At 48.5% G+C, this 18036-nt stretch overlaps 8 protein-coding genes across 8 annotated transcripts; 4 read left to right on the top strand and 4 right to left on the bottom strand.

Moving 5' to 3' along the window:
• Positions 1 to 131: 131 nt before the first annotated feature.
• On the bottom strand, positions 132 to 1922 carry CCT8 (T-complex protein 1 subunit theta; the record flags this gene model as incomplete). The annotated part of the gene is made up of 4 exons (XM_058503762.1): positions 132 to 149; positions 197 to 370; positions 418 to 1810; positions 1864 to 1922. The coding sequence occupies 4 exons, from the start codon at positions 1920 to 1922 to the stop codon at positions 132 to 134; spliced, it is 1644 nt and encodes a 547-aa protein (XP_058360475.1).
• Positions 1923 to 2427: 505 nt separating this feature from the next.
• ONS95_010186 (uncharacterized protein) lies at positions 2428 to 3922 on the top strand (the record flags this gene model as incomplete). The annotated part of the gene is made up of 3 exons (XM_058503761.1): positions 2428 to 2638; positions 2968 to 3209; positions 3278 to 3922. The coding sequence occupies 3 exons, from the start codon at positions 2428 to 2430 to the stop codon at positions 3920 to 3922; spliced, it is 1098 nt and encodes a 365-aa protein (XP_058360474.1).
• Positions 3923 to 4376: 454 nt separating this feature from the next.
• On the bottom strand, positions 4377 to 6089 carry ONS95_010185 (uncharacterized protein; the record flags this gene model as incomplete). Its single annotated transcript, XM_058503760.1, has 3 exons — positions 4377 to 4453; positions 4516 to 4867; positions 4923 to 6089. 3 exons carry the CDS (start codon positions 6087 to 6089, stop codon positions 4377 to 4379), a joined length of 1596 nt encoding a protein of 531 aa, XP_058360473.1.
• A 236-nt stretch (positions 6090 to 6325) lies between these two features.
• ONS95_010184 (uncharacterized protein) lies at positions 6326 to 9834 on the bottom strand. The gene has a single exon (XM_058503759.1). It carries the CDS (start codon positions 9414 to 9416, stop codon positions 7542 to 7544), a length of 1875 nt encoding a protein of 624 aa, XP_058360472.1. The 5' UTR covers positions 9417 to 9834; the 3' UTR covers positions 6326 to 7541.
• A 1392-nt stretch (positions 9835 to 11226) lies between these two features.
• ONS95_010183 (uncharacterized protein) lies at positions 11227 to 13346 on the top strand (the record flags this gene model as incomplete). Its single annotated transcript, XM_058503758.1, has 5 exons — positions 11227 to 11813; positions 11869 to 12016; positions 12069 to 12683; positions 12744 to 13102; positions 13166 to 13346. 5 exons carry the CDS (start codon positions 11227 to 11229, stop codon positions 13344 to 13346), a joined length of 1890 nt encoding a protein of 629 aa, XP_058360471.1.
• Positions 13347 to 13725: 379 nt separating this feature from the next.
• ONS95_010182 (uncharacterized protein) lies at positions 13726 to 14433 on the top strand (the record flags this gene model as incomplete). The annotated part of the gene is made up of 1 exon (XM_058503757.1): positions 13726 to 14433. The coding sequence occupies one exon, from the start codon at positions 13726 to 13728 to the stop codon at positions 14431 to 14433; it is 708 nt and encodes a 235-aa protein (XP_058360470.1).
• An 810-nt stretch (positions 14434 to 15243) lies between these two features.
• Positions 15244 to 16165, top strand: ONS95_010181 (uncharacterized protein; the record flags this gene model as incomplete). Its single annotated transcript, XM_058503756.1, has 3 exons — positions 15244 to 15415; positions 15459 to 15995; positions 16041 to 16165. 3 exons carry the CDS (start codon positions 15244 to 15246, stop codon positions 16163 to 16165), a joined length of 834 nt encoding a protein of 277 aa, XP_058360469.1.
• A 334-nt stretch (positions 16166 to 16499) lies between these two features.
• Positions 16500 to 17978, bottom strand: ONS95_010180 (uncharacterized protein; the record flags this gene model as incomplete). Its single annotated transcript, XM_058503755.1, has 3 exons — positions 16500 to 16937; positions 16999 to 17699; positions 17753 to 17978. The coding sequence occupies 3 exons, from the start codon at positions 17976 to 17978 to the stop codon at positions 16500 to 16502; spliced, it is 1365 nt and encodes a 454-aa protein (XP_058360468.1).
• Between the last annotated feature and the right edge of the window lie 58 nt (positions 17979 to 18036).

The following is an 18036-nucleotide window of genomic DNA, read 5'->3' as shown; positions in this document are numbered from 1 at the left end:
GTCGCTCTTTGGGACTTAGTGCGCACGAAAAACTTCACGATAGCATATCTCTCAAAATTGAGATCATTAAAAAGCCTTTGATGGCGTCAAGAATCATGGTATTGTACATCTCAGCGCCTCTAATGTAGCATCTAATCTTCATCCCAGTTCTATGTTTATTAGTTTCATGTACTGCCAATAGCACGAGAAGACTCACAGGGTTAGGTCCAGGTGGTTTTGGCCCACCAGCTTGTCGAGCAACGATAATCTGATCTACAGAAAGAACGGTTCGAGCAGCCTCAGTCGCAAGCTTGATAGCCCAGCTCTTACAGATCATAAGATCCAAGATTCCTTCATCCTTGGCGTCCAGAATGCCGGTGTTATCCTCATTCTGGTAGCCGTTAGCGATTGTCGCAGAATCTGAGTGTATGTACTTACCTCAATATCAACTCCGGTATCCCAGCTATCTTTCTTGTGGTGTGCTGTGTACAATCTGCTCAGAACTTCCGTAGCATCAAGACCAGCGCTCTCAGCCAGAGTTCGGGGGATAACCTCAAAGGCCTCGCCGAACTTTCGGATGGAATACTGCGCAAGACCAGGTGTCTTTTCACCGAAAGCCTGTATCCGCTCAACCAGTTGCATCTCTGTGGCACCAGCACCTGGAACCAGTCTAGGGTCTCTTGTAATCGCCTTAACAACATTGACTCCGTCATCGACTGCACGCTCAATATCATCGAGGTGGTTTTGGGTCGCGCCTCGAATCACGAGTGTTGCTGTTCTCGTAGTCTCGTTCTCTTGTCTGAACACTGTGACTCGATCCCCTCCAATCTCCAAGGTCTCCACAATATCAACACTTCCCATTTCGTCTGGCATTGGTGCACCAAGTCGGGCTAGAGGTGTCGCTCCAACGACTCTGCATAACCGACGAAGCTCAAATTTGCTGAGAATACGGATGACCAAAATACCAAAGCGGTTGAGGTAGTGCATAGCAAGCTCTCCAACTGTAGAACCAGCAACAACCACACGCAGTCCAGAGTCAAACAACTCCTTGATGTGTGCCTCAAGCTGTGTCTCCTCGCCCTTGGTGAAATCCATCATTTCTTTGGCGTTATGTAACAGAACAGTACCCTTCGTCTCGGTTTGGCTGGTATCGATCGGACACGAGAACACACCAACTTTAGCTCTGACAGCCTTCTTGACGGATCCGTCAGGTTCCCGACCGAAAACCATACCCTTGACTACTCTACTCTGTTCAAGGCTTCCACCCATGATCTTTACCACACGAATGTTATCGACATTGAAGTTGACCGGGTTTTTGGGAAGGACTGCGAGGACAGCCTCGGCGACCATGTCTGCCAGGAATTGCTCGCTGCCGTTCTGCTTGCTAGCAACAACCGTTCTGATAGCTTTGCTAAGCTCTGCCTGTGACCGCAGATCCTCAACCTTGTCTACAACCAAGTTCTCGAGCTCATTCAGAGCAAATGTCTGTGCTAGCTCGTATCCTCGAAAAACGTCGCTAGTTTTCAGGCCCATCCGCAACAAATCCTCGGCTTTCTTGAGAAGCTCCCCCGCAAGTACGATAACAAGATTTGTAGCATCTCCCATCTCAGCTTCTTGTTGCTGACTTGCCATAACGACAAGCTTTGCTGCTGGATGTACGACATCGAGTTCGCGGAGGATAGTGGCGGCATCGGAAGTGAGTATCATCTTCTGCAGATGGTTGATAACAATCTTATTTCGTCCGTAAGGTCCCAGGGAAGTCTGCACTGTTGAAGCGATCGTACGGCAGGCATCAATATTACGGAGAACAGCTCCATCTTCGGAATCATAGCTGTGGAAGGTAAGAAGCTGCTCCAAAAGAAAGAAGAGTATTGTAGAACTTACGTATTGTATCCCTGCTTGAACAAGCCTGCATTTGGCGCATTCGGGATATTGAGAGACATTTTGACAGAGTGGCTGGAAGTGTGAGATCGTCAAGTGTTTTGCTGATATAGAGTCGAGAGCTCTATTACCGTCGCGTCCACACTCAAAATTCAATACCTCACGCGAATTTTTGGTTGCCTCGCGGAAGCGGACAATGTTTCTTCCGGGGCAGCGCGGCTGAATTGGAATCGCGCTTCTAGCTTTAGTCCACTCGCTATTTGATGACGGAGAGTGCGACAACCTTCAAAATATAATATTTCATACAGATATCTTACTCCAATTTAAAAAGCCGATCTACCTACCTACTCGAACTGCACACCGAAACGTCTGCGAACATTATCGCCTTCGAAGCGACATCGCAAGATGGCACCTCCCTCTGGTAAGTCTATGCTTCATAGCTCTTTCTCTCAATGCTGGAAGCTCCTTCTGCTTGGCCTCAACGGCATGGCGGATCTCCTGTTGGAATCATGAAAAGTTCTACATATTCAAACTATGGAGCATCCGTATGCAATTGACACTGTTACCATGCCTCAGCCGCTGGTCCCCGGTCCGCTTCTTCCTCATCCGAAGCAGTGGGGACCAAATCCACCTCCTCGACCATCTCTGCCACCTTTGTCAGTAATGTTCGGAAATCCTGGACCATATGAATCTCCATACTCTTCATCGGCCCACAAGGACAGCTCACTGGGACGAGTAGACGAGGAAGAAGTGGATGCTGGTTTCGCTACAAGCAATGGTACTGCGATTGGCATAGTTACGACAACTATTCCTGCATATTGAGCTGTCTCAGTACCAATGATGTCCTCAAACGCAGTGCTTCCCAGTGGATGCGAGATTCTCAAATAATCACAGCTGGATAACGCAAGACTATGTCACATTCACTGCCCTTTCGGGAGAGGTCACGCAATGACAAGGCAATCCCCCTCGAGATAGTAATCCAGCAAGGTTCTAGAGCAGACGACGATATCCACCGACCGACTTCCGTCCATAAGAGCCTCTTGGACATCATCGTCGTTCTATGTTTATATCAAATAATTGTGACCAAGAAGCTAACTCCAACCTTAGGATCTATCCCACCTGAACTTCCCCCAACCGTCGAAGAGGCCTACAGAAGAAAATGCATCGAGTTAAAGCAAAGATTGAATGAAGTAGAGGCAGCCAATGATGCACAGCGCCTGCGAATTGAACGCGCTCGTCGCTCAGTTCAGAAGATGCGTCTTGAGCGTGCATTCCTATTGGAACAACTAGCCAAGCGGACAAGCACAAACGTTGAAGATTCCGAAGGAAGTCCAAGTCCTCCTCCGACTGTACGTATTATCCTCGATGATAGTTGCAAATGTTGATCTTAGGAAGGAGAACTGACAGTCCACCTCAGCCAAAGGAGAAGCCACTGAGAACTAAGCGTGGTCACCGAAAGCCTGAAATCTTTACGTCTGATCTGGGTGAAGGCCGACCAGGAAGCCATTTTATCCAACAAGGACCTGCGACGCTATCACCAGCTTCCGAAGCATTCTCCCACAGCCATACACTCATGACGCACACCCACCCTGATCCCTTACGAAACTCCACACCACAAGCACAGAGCATCGCGCCAAAGCGCTCTTTCCCAACCAATGGCACCTATCCAGCTGGCTCTTCAGGTTTGGTCCCCCCTCAAATCCGTCGCCCAAAGAATGCTTTCGAACTCTACTGCAATGAAACAAGACCTATTTTGGAGAGTGAGCATCAAAAGGAAATAGCGGATGGCAGCTACGATATGGAAGGAGATCTAGCAAAAGATTGGCATTCCCTCGAAGCCGAGAAGAAAGAGCAGTTCACCCAGCGCTTCGAGCAGATGAAGAAAACTGCCGATCTTGAGAAGGAAGCTGGTACCCCTGCGGGAGCAACTGTACCCTCTGTTGTGGAGGGTGAAATCCGACCTTCTGAAGCTGCCGATGAGGATACCGAAATGGCTGATGACGTTGGTACACCAGGAGCAGTTGCAGAAGCTGGAGGCTTCACTGCCGTTAACCGATCCTAAATTTTCTTGGAATGTGCTTTGGCGTTGGGGAGCTCGGTGGGGAGACCCGGATATCGAGTATGAATGCTCAAAGTGGTCTGCATTATGTACGGGTTATGGGCGTAATGGGAATCTTTCGCTGGTGTTCAATAGCGTTGCTGCTCGGTTTTAGGTTCAACCGAGCAAAACACAGGTTTGCCATGGATAATCGCTTAGACAGGGACGGTGGAAAAGCTCGGTCAAAATCGAAGAATCATTCTCGCGTGTGATTCTCATCCTACATGTGTGATCTCGCCGCTTTTCTAATTATCTAGGGAGCGCGCCCCAAATTCCTAACTTGTTTATTTACAGGCCAGATCTTGCTATCCAAGACTCGATGCAAGTCGCTAAAAGGAAACCTGAACGCCATGCGTACAAAGTACGATTACAGTGCCTCACCACAGATCAAGAAGGATTAAAACGAAGTCGGAATTGGTTAGTCCACGCCAGCATACACATCAACTAGAATGTTGACAAACGCCACCGCTATTTCGGCTGCGATGAGAACGATTACTGTTACTGAATTAGCAACTGACTAAATGCTTCAGAGTTTGGGCTTCATAGGGGCATCTCACCAATCCACTCCAGCATCTCGCCGTGACCATGACTTAACTGATCCTTCAGCACAGCCAACAAATCCGCGATAACATCCAGCCTCTCCGTCAACAAACTAACTCTTTGATCCATCTCCAGATAGCTCCTCACAGCTTGGTACACTGGCTCTAGTTGAGGTTCCACCCAGAAGAGTTCCGGCGTGTCGAGTACGGAACCGTTGAGATGGATGTTGATGCGGAGGATGAAGAGCTCGCCGATTTGCATGTTGATTTGCTTGCGGTTAAGAGCGATCTTGCCTGTTGTGGCGATTTGCGTGGGGATGTCTTTACAAGTTTCGATTGTGTTGTCGACTAGCTCTTCGAAGAGAGATGTCTGGATATCAGTTAGTAGTTGTATCGAGGACGAAGTTGCTTAGGAGCAAGCTTACCTTCACACTCTGAGCTAAAGCATGCGAAATCGCAAGCTTGGTCATATAATTCCCCTTCTCTCTCAACGTAATGAAATCATTGTATATCCGCGCCTGGTACTCCCGGGTATAGTAGAAATTAAAGCACTCCGTCTCCACGTCGTCCGCAGCTAGTTTCTCGCTCTCAAACTTGGCTATCTCTTTCAGAAATCGCTGCTCATGCTGTAATGACATGCCCCAGATAACCACAACTCCGTAATCAAACAGGAAAACCTCGGGCGTGTGGACTTGTGTGTCGAAGTCTAGATTGCTCGCACTAGCGATATTTTCGTCCCTCATTTGCCTTTCCACAGATGGGGAATGCATATTTGGAATATCGTTCTCGCCATTACTCAATGTCGTATCGCCGCCTTCGGTGTGTAAATCGATCAGGTCTTCTCGGCGCTGCTTGTTGTTATCTTCCACCTCAATAGCACTGTCTGAGTGTCTCCTCTCTCGCATCTGCGCCGGCATGGATTGCACCTCCATCATTCTATTTGTTGTCCGTTCTGACATCCTGCCATAATGATATGGTGTGTATATGCACTCATCGAACTGCTTCGGATTTGCGCCTTTCGCTTTCCCTCTGCCCTTCAAGAACCGCATCAAGTTATCTAATTGGTACTTGTTCGCTGTACAGTACGCTGTGACTCGTGGCAATCTGTCTCGGTCCGCTTTCCCCAATCGAGCTGCATCTCTTCGTGCCGTAGGGTCCTTGATTCTAGTATATTGAGAATAGACATCCCGTCCGCTCTCCTCGTCTGGGCCATCGTCCCCAAAGTCTGGATTGGGAAGCAGTTTGAGTTTCTGTGTGTTCTTCGTCGTTCTTTGGGGCCCAATCTTGGAGACTGGAGCGGTGGACATGGGCATAAGTGGTGAGCCAGAGCTGTTTCTGCGGCGGAGTCTGCTGTTTAAAGCAGAGAGCATTGGCTGCTGTGAAGTATGAAGAGAGACATGGCCGGGTAGAATAGATGACGGAGTAGCTGCTGCAGATCGTGGGACAGAAGTCGTGTTGTTGTCGATCGAAATAACGGATGGGTTCGGATTGAATGTTACATTTCGACCTTTTCGTTGTGCATCCGGAGAGCTGGGAGCTGCTGCAGCAGATGGGAGGAGAGGGGTGCTCTCTGTCGTACTTGGGGAGGCCATTGCGAATCAATCGGAAGAGCAAGTTCCTGGTAGACTATAGGTCTGAGAGATCTGAATCCATGAGGCTATACCGATGCTTCCTGATGGTCGAGAGAGACGAGATGAATTTCTTCAATTGTCGAGCGGCCCTGGTCCTCTTTCTATGACGTCCGGCGGACTTTGCTCGACAAGGCTTGGTTTCTACGCTAGCGCCCGTTTTAAAGCCAACGACTAGTTGCTGTGGGCTCTGTGCGGGAACACTCTTCACCAACTTCGACTTTTAGATCAGTTTCCACTACAAGCCTGGATTATTGGGTGACCTGGGTTTAGTCGAAGAATTTTTGGTATTCTGAATGTACAGGCTTCTTGGTCACGGGCGGGAGATAAAGTGTTCGGTGTCCTTCGAGAATTCTCATGTGGCTGAGAGGAGCACTTTGCTGCGTAGCATAAAACCACACTTTGCAGTCGTATTCCTCCATTTCGGAGCATGAGATATGTTTACTACAATTCCAATCGCAGCAACCTAGGAAGAAAGACTCTCTGTTCGTACATGTACGTTAGCCTTCAAGAGGCAACCCTTCGTACCAGGCGTCTTATGAGTGCATCAGCAGGGACAACTTCAGTCGCATCAATCAATATCCTTCGTCTTCATCTTCGCCATAACCTCCCAAGCTAGCTTCTCCGTCGTCATCACTTTCAAAACCTCCCCAGATAGCGGTACGGTTCTTGCTGCCACATTGCTGATATATCCCATCATGACTACACTTTCCATCCTTCAGTTTTGTGGTACACAAATCGCCAGATGATATGGTGACTAGTTGGGTCGTATTCTTCGTCCTCATGTCCGGTGGCATCTTCTCCCTACATTTTTTTGGAGAGCTAGCAAGCTCTTTTATGGTCATATTAGATTCAAAATGCACTTCTGTCTTTGTTTTCTACAAGACGAGGGCGATGATGGTCTGTTATGTTTAAATTCCATTACCAAATAACGGGACAGGTCTTGGTTAGGGTCACTTCGATTTGCCTTATGTACTGTGTTGGTTCCCTTCAAATACAATCCGTGGCTCTCAGCGGGTCTCTCTCTCGTTCATCTATCCACCCATCCGTCCGTCCATGCATTCATAATACGCGCCACAAGCTCGAATGCAACCAAGCACCCAGCCAGCAAGCCAGAGTAGAAGCTTCAAAAGCAAACGAGTCAGATTAGGATTCAAATAACCTCCCCTTCTCTCCCAATTCCAAAATTTGGACTTGAGAAACATGCAAAGGTACCACCCCGTGACAGGGAATCTCAGTGTCACATTCCTGCCTCTCCAAACGCCGTAGCTATGCAATACAAAAAGTACAAGCGCACAAATGCCAATTATATTTGACCTTTGAGTCTATTCCATGTGCTGGGTTATCAATCGAGATGGACTTCGCGAGATGTGTCGAGCAAGATATATCAAGCCATATTTTTCCCTCAGAATCAACTCAATCTCGTCCAGAATTATCACTCTTCCCCTTAGCCGCCTTCATCAAATCATCCATCATCATCCGCTCGCTCATGCTCTTCGGCGTGCCTGAGAAACTACCAACACTAGCGCGGAAACTCTGAACGTTGCTCTCATCCAAACCACTCCGACCATTCACACTGCCAACGAACGAGCTGAGCGGTCCCATAGATGCGGCCTGAGCGTGAATATCTGGGCTGACGACTGGCATGCTGAAGGGGTGGCCTTTGTAGGATCCTACTGCTCCAGTGATAGGGCCGGAATTGGTGTTGACTGCTGTAGGTCTCATAATGGGTCGTGCGGGAGAGGTGGCATAGCCATATTTGTTAGACGAGGACATTTCTAGAGGGCGGATGGGAGAATCAGTGTCGAAGGAGTCACGCTCTTCATCTTCGTGATCTTCAGGGGGACTTTGAGCAATAGCTCGGGGAGTGCCGGACTCGAGATTCTCGTCGAAGTGGAAGAGTTCATCGTCGTCCGCCTTGGTGAACTGAAGATCATCGACATCAAATCTATTTTCTAGTCCAAAGTCCTCCAATCCGTGCCAGGTATTGGTTGGTCGAGTTGCCGAGGTTGGTGATTTGTTTTCGTCGATGTTGGGGGGATTGGACGGTGAGAGCATGCTGGCGGCTTGCTGTGATGCACTGTGACGCCTGAGGGGAGGCATATCCAGCATGTCTTCGTCGTCATCGTCGTCGTCGGACAATGTCTCGACTTTGTCCTGGTTACCAACTCTATTATCGCTTATGACATTCTCCGAGCTTGTTCCGGCAAGGGCACCATTCTTGTCGATACTATCTCGGCTACTTGATTGTGGTACTTCATTGTTCGCGTAGAGATCCTCACTTGACGAGTCAGCAGAGAAGCCGTTCGTTGTAGCTACAGAAGCGGAGCCATCTGGAGGTGCAACCACTGTTGTCCATTTGGTACCGTCATCCACCAGCGGAGACCGCGATAAATTTCTCAGGGCTTGTGTCGAAGATATTCTCTTAGGTGGCGGCCTTTCAACATCCTCAATCATTTCGGATCCTCCTTCCTCGTCATCATCGTCGTCGTCGCTAAGCAGGCTTGTTGGTCCATCACCACTCAAGGCCGACCCCGGTTGTGGAGATGACGTTGGGAGAACTTCCATACCCTCAACCTCGAAACGAACTCTACGGGGACTGCCTTTCTCTTTGTTTGTAGGTGTTGAAGATCTTCGAAGCGCACTGCGTCGTCGGAATCCTTCACTGTGATCCGAACTAATAGACCACTCATCTGTGTTTCTCCGCTGTGGAGTCGGCGGACGGTTGGCCTCGGGGGTATTCATCAATGATCTGGTATCCGTACTGGCGTCAACTTGTAATGGCTCATCCTCTCTCTCCTTTCCTTTGAAGCCTGGCGGTGGGGACGTGATATTATGGTCGTAGCTTGATCTGCGCCCGCTGCGACTGGTGCTGTCGAGAAGTGGGAGGTAGCTAGGCGTGAACACACCCTGGAACTCCTTCTCGCGTTCGTGTGGACTGCGCGGACTGCCCTCCATATCCTCTAGAGGTCTTCGAAGAGGGGTGGGAATCGGGAGGTTTTGAGTTTGTGAGAACGCACCATGGCGGACGCCATTTTCGAGAATGTTGGTGCCTGTCGCGCTTGACTGGACCGAGGTCGTGTCGATAGGATACAATGACGTGCAGCCCTTCATTGCTTCTGCCATTGTCTTTGAGACAGTCTCAGAGATTTCCTTGGGCACATTGCGCAAAAGGTCCTCAGCGTACTTCTCGAACTCGGCCGCCATGTCTTGCCGGTACTTCCAGACCTTCAGATCTAGCTGAGACAGCTTTTCCTGTAGCTCCCCAACTAACTTGCTTGCTTCGTCCATGGTTTGTAGATCGAGGGTTGACTTGCGGGTGCAAATCTGCGCTTGTCAATGTTGAAGCATGTCCGTGGGGGAGGGGAGGAATTCGACGAGCGGTGGACGTGACGTTACGTTACTCGAAGGTGATATGATATCGCGAATATGCGTTTTCACCTCACCTTTGAATTCTATTCAATGCCGGAGATACTGCGGCTACTAGCGGTCAAAGACTGCACCAAGAACCACTTTGACCCATATATTCTATTCTGGCGGACGCGACAGACGATCAATAGATCTAGATTGCTTCACGCGCGGTTATTGCGCGTCGTTGCTTCTTTCTATTCTAGTTGGTCATTAGAGGTCTCGTATTCCAATAAAGGAGCCGTCAATTGAGCGGCGACACAGCAAGACACAGTGAGTTGTCATCATCGGTGAAGTCACCGTCTCTCTTCTGGCGCATGTGAGCACCCGACACCGGATTCCCTCCCTTCCCTGTCAAACAACAACAGGGTTGCGATTAACCGGACGTTCTAGAACGGCTTCCACCGAGATGCAAATGCTTGATTTATATCACGTGTGTGTGTCAGTTTGTTTTGCTGATATGTGACTTGATGCGTTTTAATGCGTTGTCTTATTTGTTTCTACTATTCCAAACCCTTGGGTGTTGGATGAAGTGCCTTTTCTGGGGGAGCAGCGCTGTAAGATAGCCATGTTTAGTCTTGGCAACTTCCACGAATGATATAACAAGTAAAGCAGCACATTAATGACTATCTACTTCTCCTCACTCTGGCATTTCCACTCTCCATTACTTGTTGCGCTTGATAGCTTGCCCCTTCTCCTTCATCCAAGTACCAGAGGCATAACACAGCAACTTCTCTGAGTCTTCATCGCTTGTTCTATCCTCGCGTTCTCCCCCGCACCACATATATTCGACGCATAACCAAGCGTCAGCTTTTACTTATCCGATGGAGACGATTGCTAGACATATGGCTTGGCGAGACGTCCGGAGAAGGACGAGATCATCATCATCCACTGCGTCCACTACCTGAGAGGCTCAAAATGCCCACCTCTGCAGGAATTCAATACCATAATAGCGAAAGGGATCATGGTCCTCCTCGATTTGCAAGATAAACAACGTCGAATTTGTTATCGGGGACTAGTCTTGAAATGAAGGTAAGGGAATGTTATTGGAAAATTAAAGTCTGAGATCAATAGGTAGTATTGAAATTTCGCTAAGCTCAACAGGGAGATTCCACACGTGGCGTTCTCAGGCGGTGAGCCTCTGCAGAATGATGGCCTCAACGCGCTCGACGCGTCCACTGGCTTACATGATTGCCAACGTTGAAAATCTCAACGAATGCGATTGAATTCCTCGGACCAACCCGTTTGTCTCTCAGTGTCATGTGAGCCGGAGTTGATAGTCTAGTTTTAACCTAGGAGAAGGCCAATTTGTATTGTGCACTACTCCCTACCTAAGTCAGTGATGGCTCCGGCAGCTGACGTCTGGATTTTGGAAGACTCGGAAGATGATTCAGATGTGGAGAGTCAGGAGGAAAACACCATGGCTGAGAAGGTAGAGGAGAATGCTCTAGACCTTATCCCTTAAAAACTCAAGGCAGATGGAGTCGAATACCATGGAGGAGATGACACTAGCACTGCTACAAAGAGGCAAGGAGCCTGCGACCCAGAAGAAGAAAGTGACCAGAAACTAGATGATGTTGTTGATTGTGTCGGTTCTCAAGCTTCTAGGGAAGAGACCTCTGATAGCAGGGATAGCCAGACGGCAGCGAGACGAAAGGATGAGAACGATGATGAGGCGAGTACTGGTACCATCATGCGTGATGGGGACGTCGCTAAACCAATCGCTCTTGATATTCCTAAGGACACTTTTGAAGATTTGAATATGCCACAAACAGCACGACCAGTCGACAAATCGACGCCAGAGTTGCAAGCACCATTATGCTCTACATCCAAGATTTTGCCTGCAAGCGAGCCTCTCACCAGCCCTTGGGAGATTGTTCGTCAGCTTCAAAAACACTCCTGTGATTCGTGGGAAGAGACAGATTTTGCCTGGCAAGAGCGGAATTTGAAGAGGTCGCCAAACCCAGGACTTCATCTAGTTGGATTGGGGATGGTCGGATTTCCGTTATCTGAGGCAGATATTGATAAAATCAAGATGGCCAGCGCGCTGCATAACCCTAATGATACAAGTCTTTCCGTTGGAGTGGACATGCTGCAGCACAACTCTGTTTGGGAGGTTCCAGCTGGTGCTTGGGAGACTCAAAATGCAGACTGGAAGCTATTCTCTGACCCGATATTGGCAAGATTCGTGACCGCAATGGGTACGAAAGGAGCTTTCAGGATCGTCAAGTCCAGCTTGATTCTATATGGATGTGGAGCCACTGGTGGACTTACCAAGATGTGAGCGAGCCCCTTCCATTTGAAGTTTTTGGGGCGGAGACTGATTCACGCGCAGGGCCGAGCCACCTCTATCCATTGGGACTCTCGAGATCGCATTGCCATCTAAGCATAGTCCCTTGACAACTACGTTCTCTTGTGGCGGAAGGCTCTACCCCCTTTCAAACTACAGAGATTCTGAATACTACTGCTCCGGCCTCGCATGGGTCAGTCAATGATTCCCTATTGAGTCTCCTGTACTGATTCCGACACTCACAGCTGTCTGGAGTTAGTTTGACCAGTACTGCACTCACATCAGGCCACCGACTTGTTCTCCGCTATTCACTCCAACGGTCGGCTCCTGCACCTGGACCTCAACCTAAAGTCCTCTCTATGCCATCACTGGAGCAACAAACTGTGGCATTGACGAAACTTCTACGTCACTGGGGTCAGCAAATCGATACATTTCCATTCGAATATTTGGCGCATGTATTTGAGACTCGGCTCGACAATCATCGTCGAACCACTTCTGTGTTTGACTTCCAGGGCACGGGTTCCGACATGTTTATGCTGGAATGCCTTCAGATCGTCTGTCGCAATACAGGTTTCTACATCTGCCTTGCAAAGATGACAATGACTACTATGGAGAACGTCGAAGTCAGTGAAGATGAAGACATACCATGGTATCATCGGTACGGCTGTGAAGACGTGGACGAAAGCACTGTCGAGATAAATGCAACATTGTTCGCGGACCCGGATGGCATCGCGTTTTACGAAAACATAACCGAAGACTTGGTCGACGAACAAATTTTGAATATAGGCTGCATTGACGATGTCGAGCCTGATGAGACTGAGGACTACGGAGACATGATCAAGAAAACATATCAAAGAAAAGTACGTTGGTAGATGAATACAGCCTCGTTCTACACTTTATTCAGCTATTGACCCTCCTAGATTGCCATCTTCATGCCTCGAACATTCAAGACACAGTTCTACTTCGACAATCAGACTCCTGAAATTATTAAGAGCTTCTTGGACGAATTCATCGCTGGCTCTGGGACCAACCAATCATCGCCTGTATCGCAGGACGACATTCGACGACTTTGTGCTGACTTTGCGATAAAGGCATCTTGGGATATAGTTTTGTATAGTGGCGATCATGCACTGTATGCTCGCATATTCGAGGCCCTCACTGTTCTACAAGATAGCCAACTCATAGAAATGGCCTTGCCCTTAGCCTTCTTGTCCCAGCAGACTTATGACGCACTGGTAGCTGTGGTGGATGCTAAGGGACGCGACTGGTTGCTTGACTGGTAGATCCCCCATCCTCAATCCCTTATTGCAGAGAACCCTGAAGCTAAATCCTGTCAACATAGCTTAGAAAGTAATTTCCAATCTATCAAGAGCTTCAAAACGCGTTTGAAAGCCATTGAAAGGGTGGCAAGCTATTTGAGTAACCTTGAATGGTTCCATAGACAGCTTCTTTTTGCGCTGTCGCTCTTCAAATTCAGCTCTTATGCAGACGGAGAGCAAGTTGCTAAACTGGCAAGCTCGTAAATTGATGACCCGAAAGTGGAAGATTTGTGAGTGTCCAATCACGAGAAAATAAGAAGCTAATAAAAACAGAGTGCAACAAACGGTTCAAAAACATGCAAGCGAACGTGACTTCATAATGAGCTTCCTGGCCAACCTACCCCACGAATCAGGAAGGCTCAAGACGATATTCCATCAACTTGTTCTTCTATCTGTGGACTACCTTACTCCTCCACATCCCGGCTCAACATCCGCAGCAATACTTAAGCAACATCGTACCCATGTATCTCGCATCCTCCTGCACTGCTACAAACTGGATCTCAGGTCTGAGGTGTCCAGACTTGTCGGGAAAATACTACATGAAGCACTAGATACGTCAGAAATACGTCTTGAGCAATTTTATATGCCCCTCCTCACTGACCTGGCGAAGTCCATCGAGATCCCGGATGGCTTGAAATTTTCCCCATTTCAGCACCTATACCGAGGTTTGCTCAAGATTGCTATCCAGAAGCTGCCCGATCCACCAATATTGAGTCCAACCCAGAATTGGTCACGGCAAACGTACCGCTGTCCCCAAAAATGCGTTCATTGTGCATATCTGAATGCTTTCTTGTCCAGTCCGATCAGGGTCACAGACGAGTTCGCCTACAAAGCCGACACTAGATCTCATATGAAGAAGCAGATCCGATTTGAAGTCGCACAAGGAAGTCTTACAACTTCCACCAACCGTAATCATCCTGCTCCTCATGGCCTGATTGTTACCAAAGTCGACGTGAAATACAAAGATAGGCTCAAGGTTCGGAACGAACAGTGTTGGAAATTAAAGTCCGTCATGAATGATATTGGCGAAGGTCCTTTGAGGACCTTGTTGGGCGAAGACTATTACAACAGTCCTGAGTTAAGATCTTTGAGAGATTGGTTGCCAGGTCGTCTTTCGAGGACAGTCCCTGCGTCGAGCACCCAGACCATCGACCTAACTTCCACCCCACCACAACCGGCATGCATGACTGTGCCTTCAGGACTGTCTCGCCACAAGAGACCATTATCTCTTGAAGACATTTCTTTCCAGGGAGCAATGTCTCAGGAACTACATAAGCATCAGCGGCTTTAGCCTACAGCAGCCTTCTTGGTAACAAAGCTCGGTATCTCTAGCTCGGGCCATGCCATAATTTGGCTCAGTTTCGACTGCTCCTGGACTCGGAAAACCGCCGGAGCTTTATGCTATAAGTCCAAACAGTCATGTACTCGTGTCATCGCTCATTGTTGTATCTGACGTACTCCCAGCCTCCTCCCGCTTGGCGTTAAGCTATCTGGGCAGTCTTCAGAACCAGTTTTTGATGACCCGGTCTGTGTAATGATGCATGAAGAGGACATTATGTGCAAGGTTTCCTCAATCATCTCCTGTATCTTCGTGCTGGCAGCTGTGGAGTGGGTTCCCGATTTGGGCTCGGAATCAAGTGCATTGGTTCTCAAGCTCACCTGTTCCATTCAGATGAAAGTCTCATTCGCCATTTCAAACGCAATCTCTCTACTGTCAAAGACTGCATAACCTCCTCGGTCGTTTATGCTACCTGACTGACTGTGGTTAACTTTGACGCTGCCAAGAGCTTCCCGATGACAAGGGGTCCTACATCCTGATTGGCTTCGAATACGGCTCATCCATTTGAGACTAGCTTCAACTTGGAGTCTGTATATCCACAGCCAGATTCGGCATCGGACGTCGTGGTTCAGCGTCCTGATTTGTATCTCTGGATTTTGCACCGTAAGACAATTTCCAGCCATCATAATGTGCCGCCCGCTCGCCTTGATACCGCCATATATAAGTTGAGCACCTCATTCATTGATGCGGGCTGCTCCAATGTCTCGACATTCATATCTCCAACACATATTATATCCATCCACATCTCAGGACTTCGTCAAAATGGCCGCCCAAGGAACCCCTTTAGAATACAATTTTGGGCCTGACGAAGAGGAGATCTACCGTCTGACTATCCAGCACGAACTCTTCAAGTCAGCTTACTCAGCGCTCATTTTGGCTCCCATCAACCTCTCCCAGCCAGGTTTGAAAATTCTAGATTCCGCAACAGCAGATGGTTTGAATCCTCCACGTCTTCCGTATTGTGCTTATCAGAATAGGCCTCTGGCTTCGTGAGCTGCAGCCCAGCCTTGCCACCCCTCACTCTCTTGTCGGCACCGACATAAACCCTAATTTCTTTCCTCATACACCAACAGATGATATCACGCTCAAGGTGCAGGACATCACAAAGCCCTGGCCAGCCGATTGGGCCGGCCAATATGATCTCGTTCATTCTCGGAATGGGCTCGCAGGTTGTGGTTCTTTCCCGGTCTCAGAAGCCTTGAAGAACCTTATCGGCTTGGTGAAGCCAGGAGGGTGGATTCAGCTCGTTGAGATGAGCTTTGAAGGCGTAAAAGATACCTCAGGACCCCTGTTCGAGTTCAAAGTCTTGCTCGATGCGTTCTTCTCTGCGGCGAAAGCGCAGTGGAATTTTGCCAATCGTTTGGAAGGGTGGCTTGTTGAGGCGGGTATGGTAGATGTGGAGGTCAAGATTTCTCAGATGCCGTATGGCAAGGCCTGTGATGATGAGGAGACTGCGAAGAAGAGTCTAGAAAGCTTCAGACATGGGGCGATAGCCGTTTGCGGTGCTGCCAGGGGTAAGTCCGGTCATGATGCCGAAACTTTATGCTAACGTTTAATAGCGATGGGTGTCGACGGATTCGCCAGTGAGCAATTGGATGCTTTTCCAGGAAGGCTCGACAAGTACTTGATGGAGCATCGAGCCGAAGTCCCTGTGGTCTGTGTATGGGGACGCAAGCCATTGTAGTCTCAAAAATACATGAGACTTTTTCTACCTTATTCAACAAATGCCTGTTTCCACTAGAAAGTTGTCATGGCATCAATCGAACACATTCGCGTGCTACCGATCCCATGAACAACGTTGATCAGCTACATGGATAATGTGTAGATGATAGATTAAAATTCATCAATGACCATGGCCCTTTCTCTTGACTCTGCTTGATATTCGGAAATGAGTTGGTGACAGCCACAAACGGTGCCATCGGTGAGTTTTCCATCATCACAACACCAGGTATACAGCAGAATTCTGATCGTTGCCACGATTCACATCAGGCACCCAGATATATTTGATGCCTTTATATCTAGGAGCTTCTTGGATACGTTCTGAAGAGCGCTGTCCCTTGCTCCAGCATCTGACTCAAATCAATCTCCCAAACCCAATCTTGATTCTTCGCCATGCTGATTCTCAATTCTTCTCCGTCTACTAAACCACCATCAGGTTTTTGTAGATCCAATATCATTCCCTGCCGCCGTGATCTCCTGACTAGCTCCTGAGATCTTGGTCTCCTCACTTCATCATATGCTCTGAAAGCATATTTGATATCTTCAACTGATTTGATGTTCTCTGATGCTAAGAGTCCTGACAGGAGATGCGCATCTTCGATTGCAAATCCTGCTCCTGCTCCCGAATGGGGTGTAGTTGCATGAGCGGCATCTCCCAGAAGGCAGAAATTACCTTTTGAATATGTCGGTGCAGGAAGATGGTCAAACAATGCCCATTTGTCGGGACTGTCCATCAACTAGGGAGTGATCAGTATGGATTAACGACTCGTGGAAGAATGATATACAGGGGGTTCTTACTTCTAGGATTTTCATAGGCTTCTCTCCCCACCCCTCGAAATCTTTGAGCAGCTCTTCACGAGTGCTAGGAATAACCCATTGATGCTGTGTCCAGGGCCGTCCATCTGAATCTCTGAATACTACTATGTTCAGAGCTTTTCCGGCTCTGATTGGAAACATCAACAGATGCCCACCTCGACCTGAATAGATCGTTCGATTCTCAACTTCAGTTCCAACAGCTGCCACGGCATCTTTCATATCGACTACTTTCCTATATGCGTACTTCCCACTGTAGACTGCCTTTGCACTCTCATCATCTGGCCCGAGCAAGATTTTACGGCAAGCAGATCGAATGCCGTCACAGCCAACAACTGCATCCGCGGTAAACACTTCCCCGTCATCGAACACAACTCGCAGTTTCCCATCCTGGTCATTAGCCGTGACGTCTATGACTTTCTTCCCAAATTGAACTTTCACGGTCTCTGGAATCAGCCCCACCAAGCCATCCAGGAAATGTGCCCTCGAGGCCCCACAATGCCTGAATCCGCCTTTGGCTTCGATTTCACCTATCATTTCTCCATCTTGAGGACCAGTTCCATAGCGAAGATCGTACCAGATATGGTCTTTCTCAGGCCATAAATTTGGTGTTTTGACTTTGTCGTGGACGGCTTCGACTTCTGGGGATATAAGCCGCATGGCTTGAGTTGCGTTGGGTCCGAACCCTGTGCGGTGTAAGTTTTGGATCTTTGAGCTCTAAGGAATCAAAGAGACTTACCGACGCCAGCGCCGATCTCAGAGAATTCTGATCGTGATTCAAACAACGTGAGCTGCAGATCGGGATTGTGTTTTGAGATGGCAATGGCGAGTGTTATGCCACCGATGCCTGCACCGACAATTGCAATTGTCATTGGCTGTGAGGGAGACATGACCAAGCTGGATGAAGATGACTTTGTTTCTTTGAGATTTGAGAGAAAAATGGGAGCTGCTGAGAGACAGGTCATGATGTCGCGAAGTGTGCTGATCCCCCGCTACCTTCAATCCTGATGATCAATCATATCA

Source organism: Cadophora gregata (genome assembly GCF_030347475.1).
Source record: "Cadophora gregata isolate MNR1 chromosome Unknown scaffold_4, whole genome shotgun sequence".
Classification (NCBI taxonomy): Eukaryota; Fungi; Ascomycota; class Leotiomycetes; order Helotiales; family Ploettnerulaceae; genus Cadophora; species Cadophora gregata.
The sequence above is the reverse complement of the archived record's forward strand: the minus strand, read 5'-3'. Positions and strand labels throughout refer to the sequence as shown.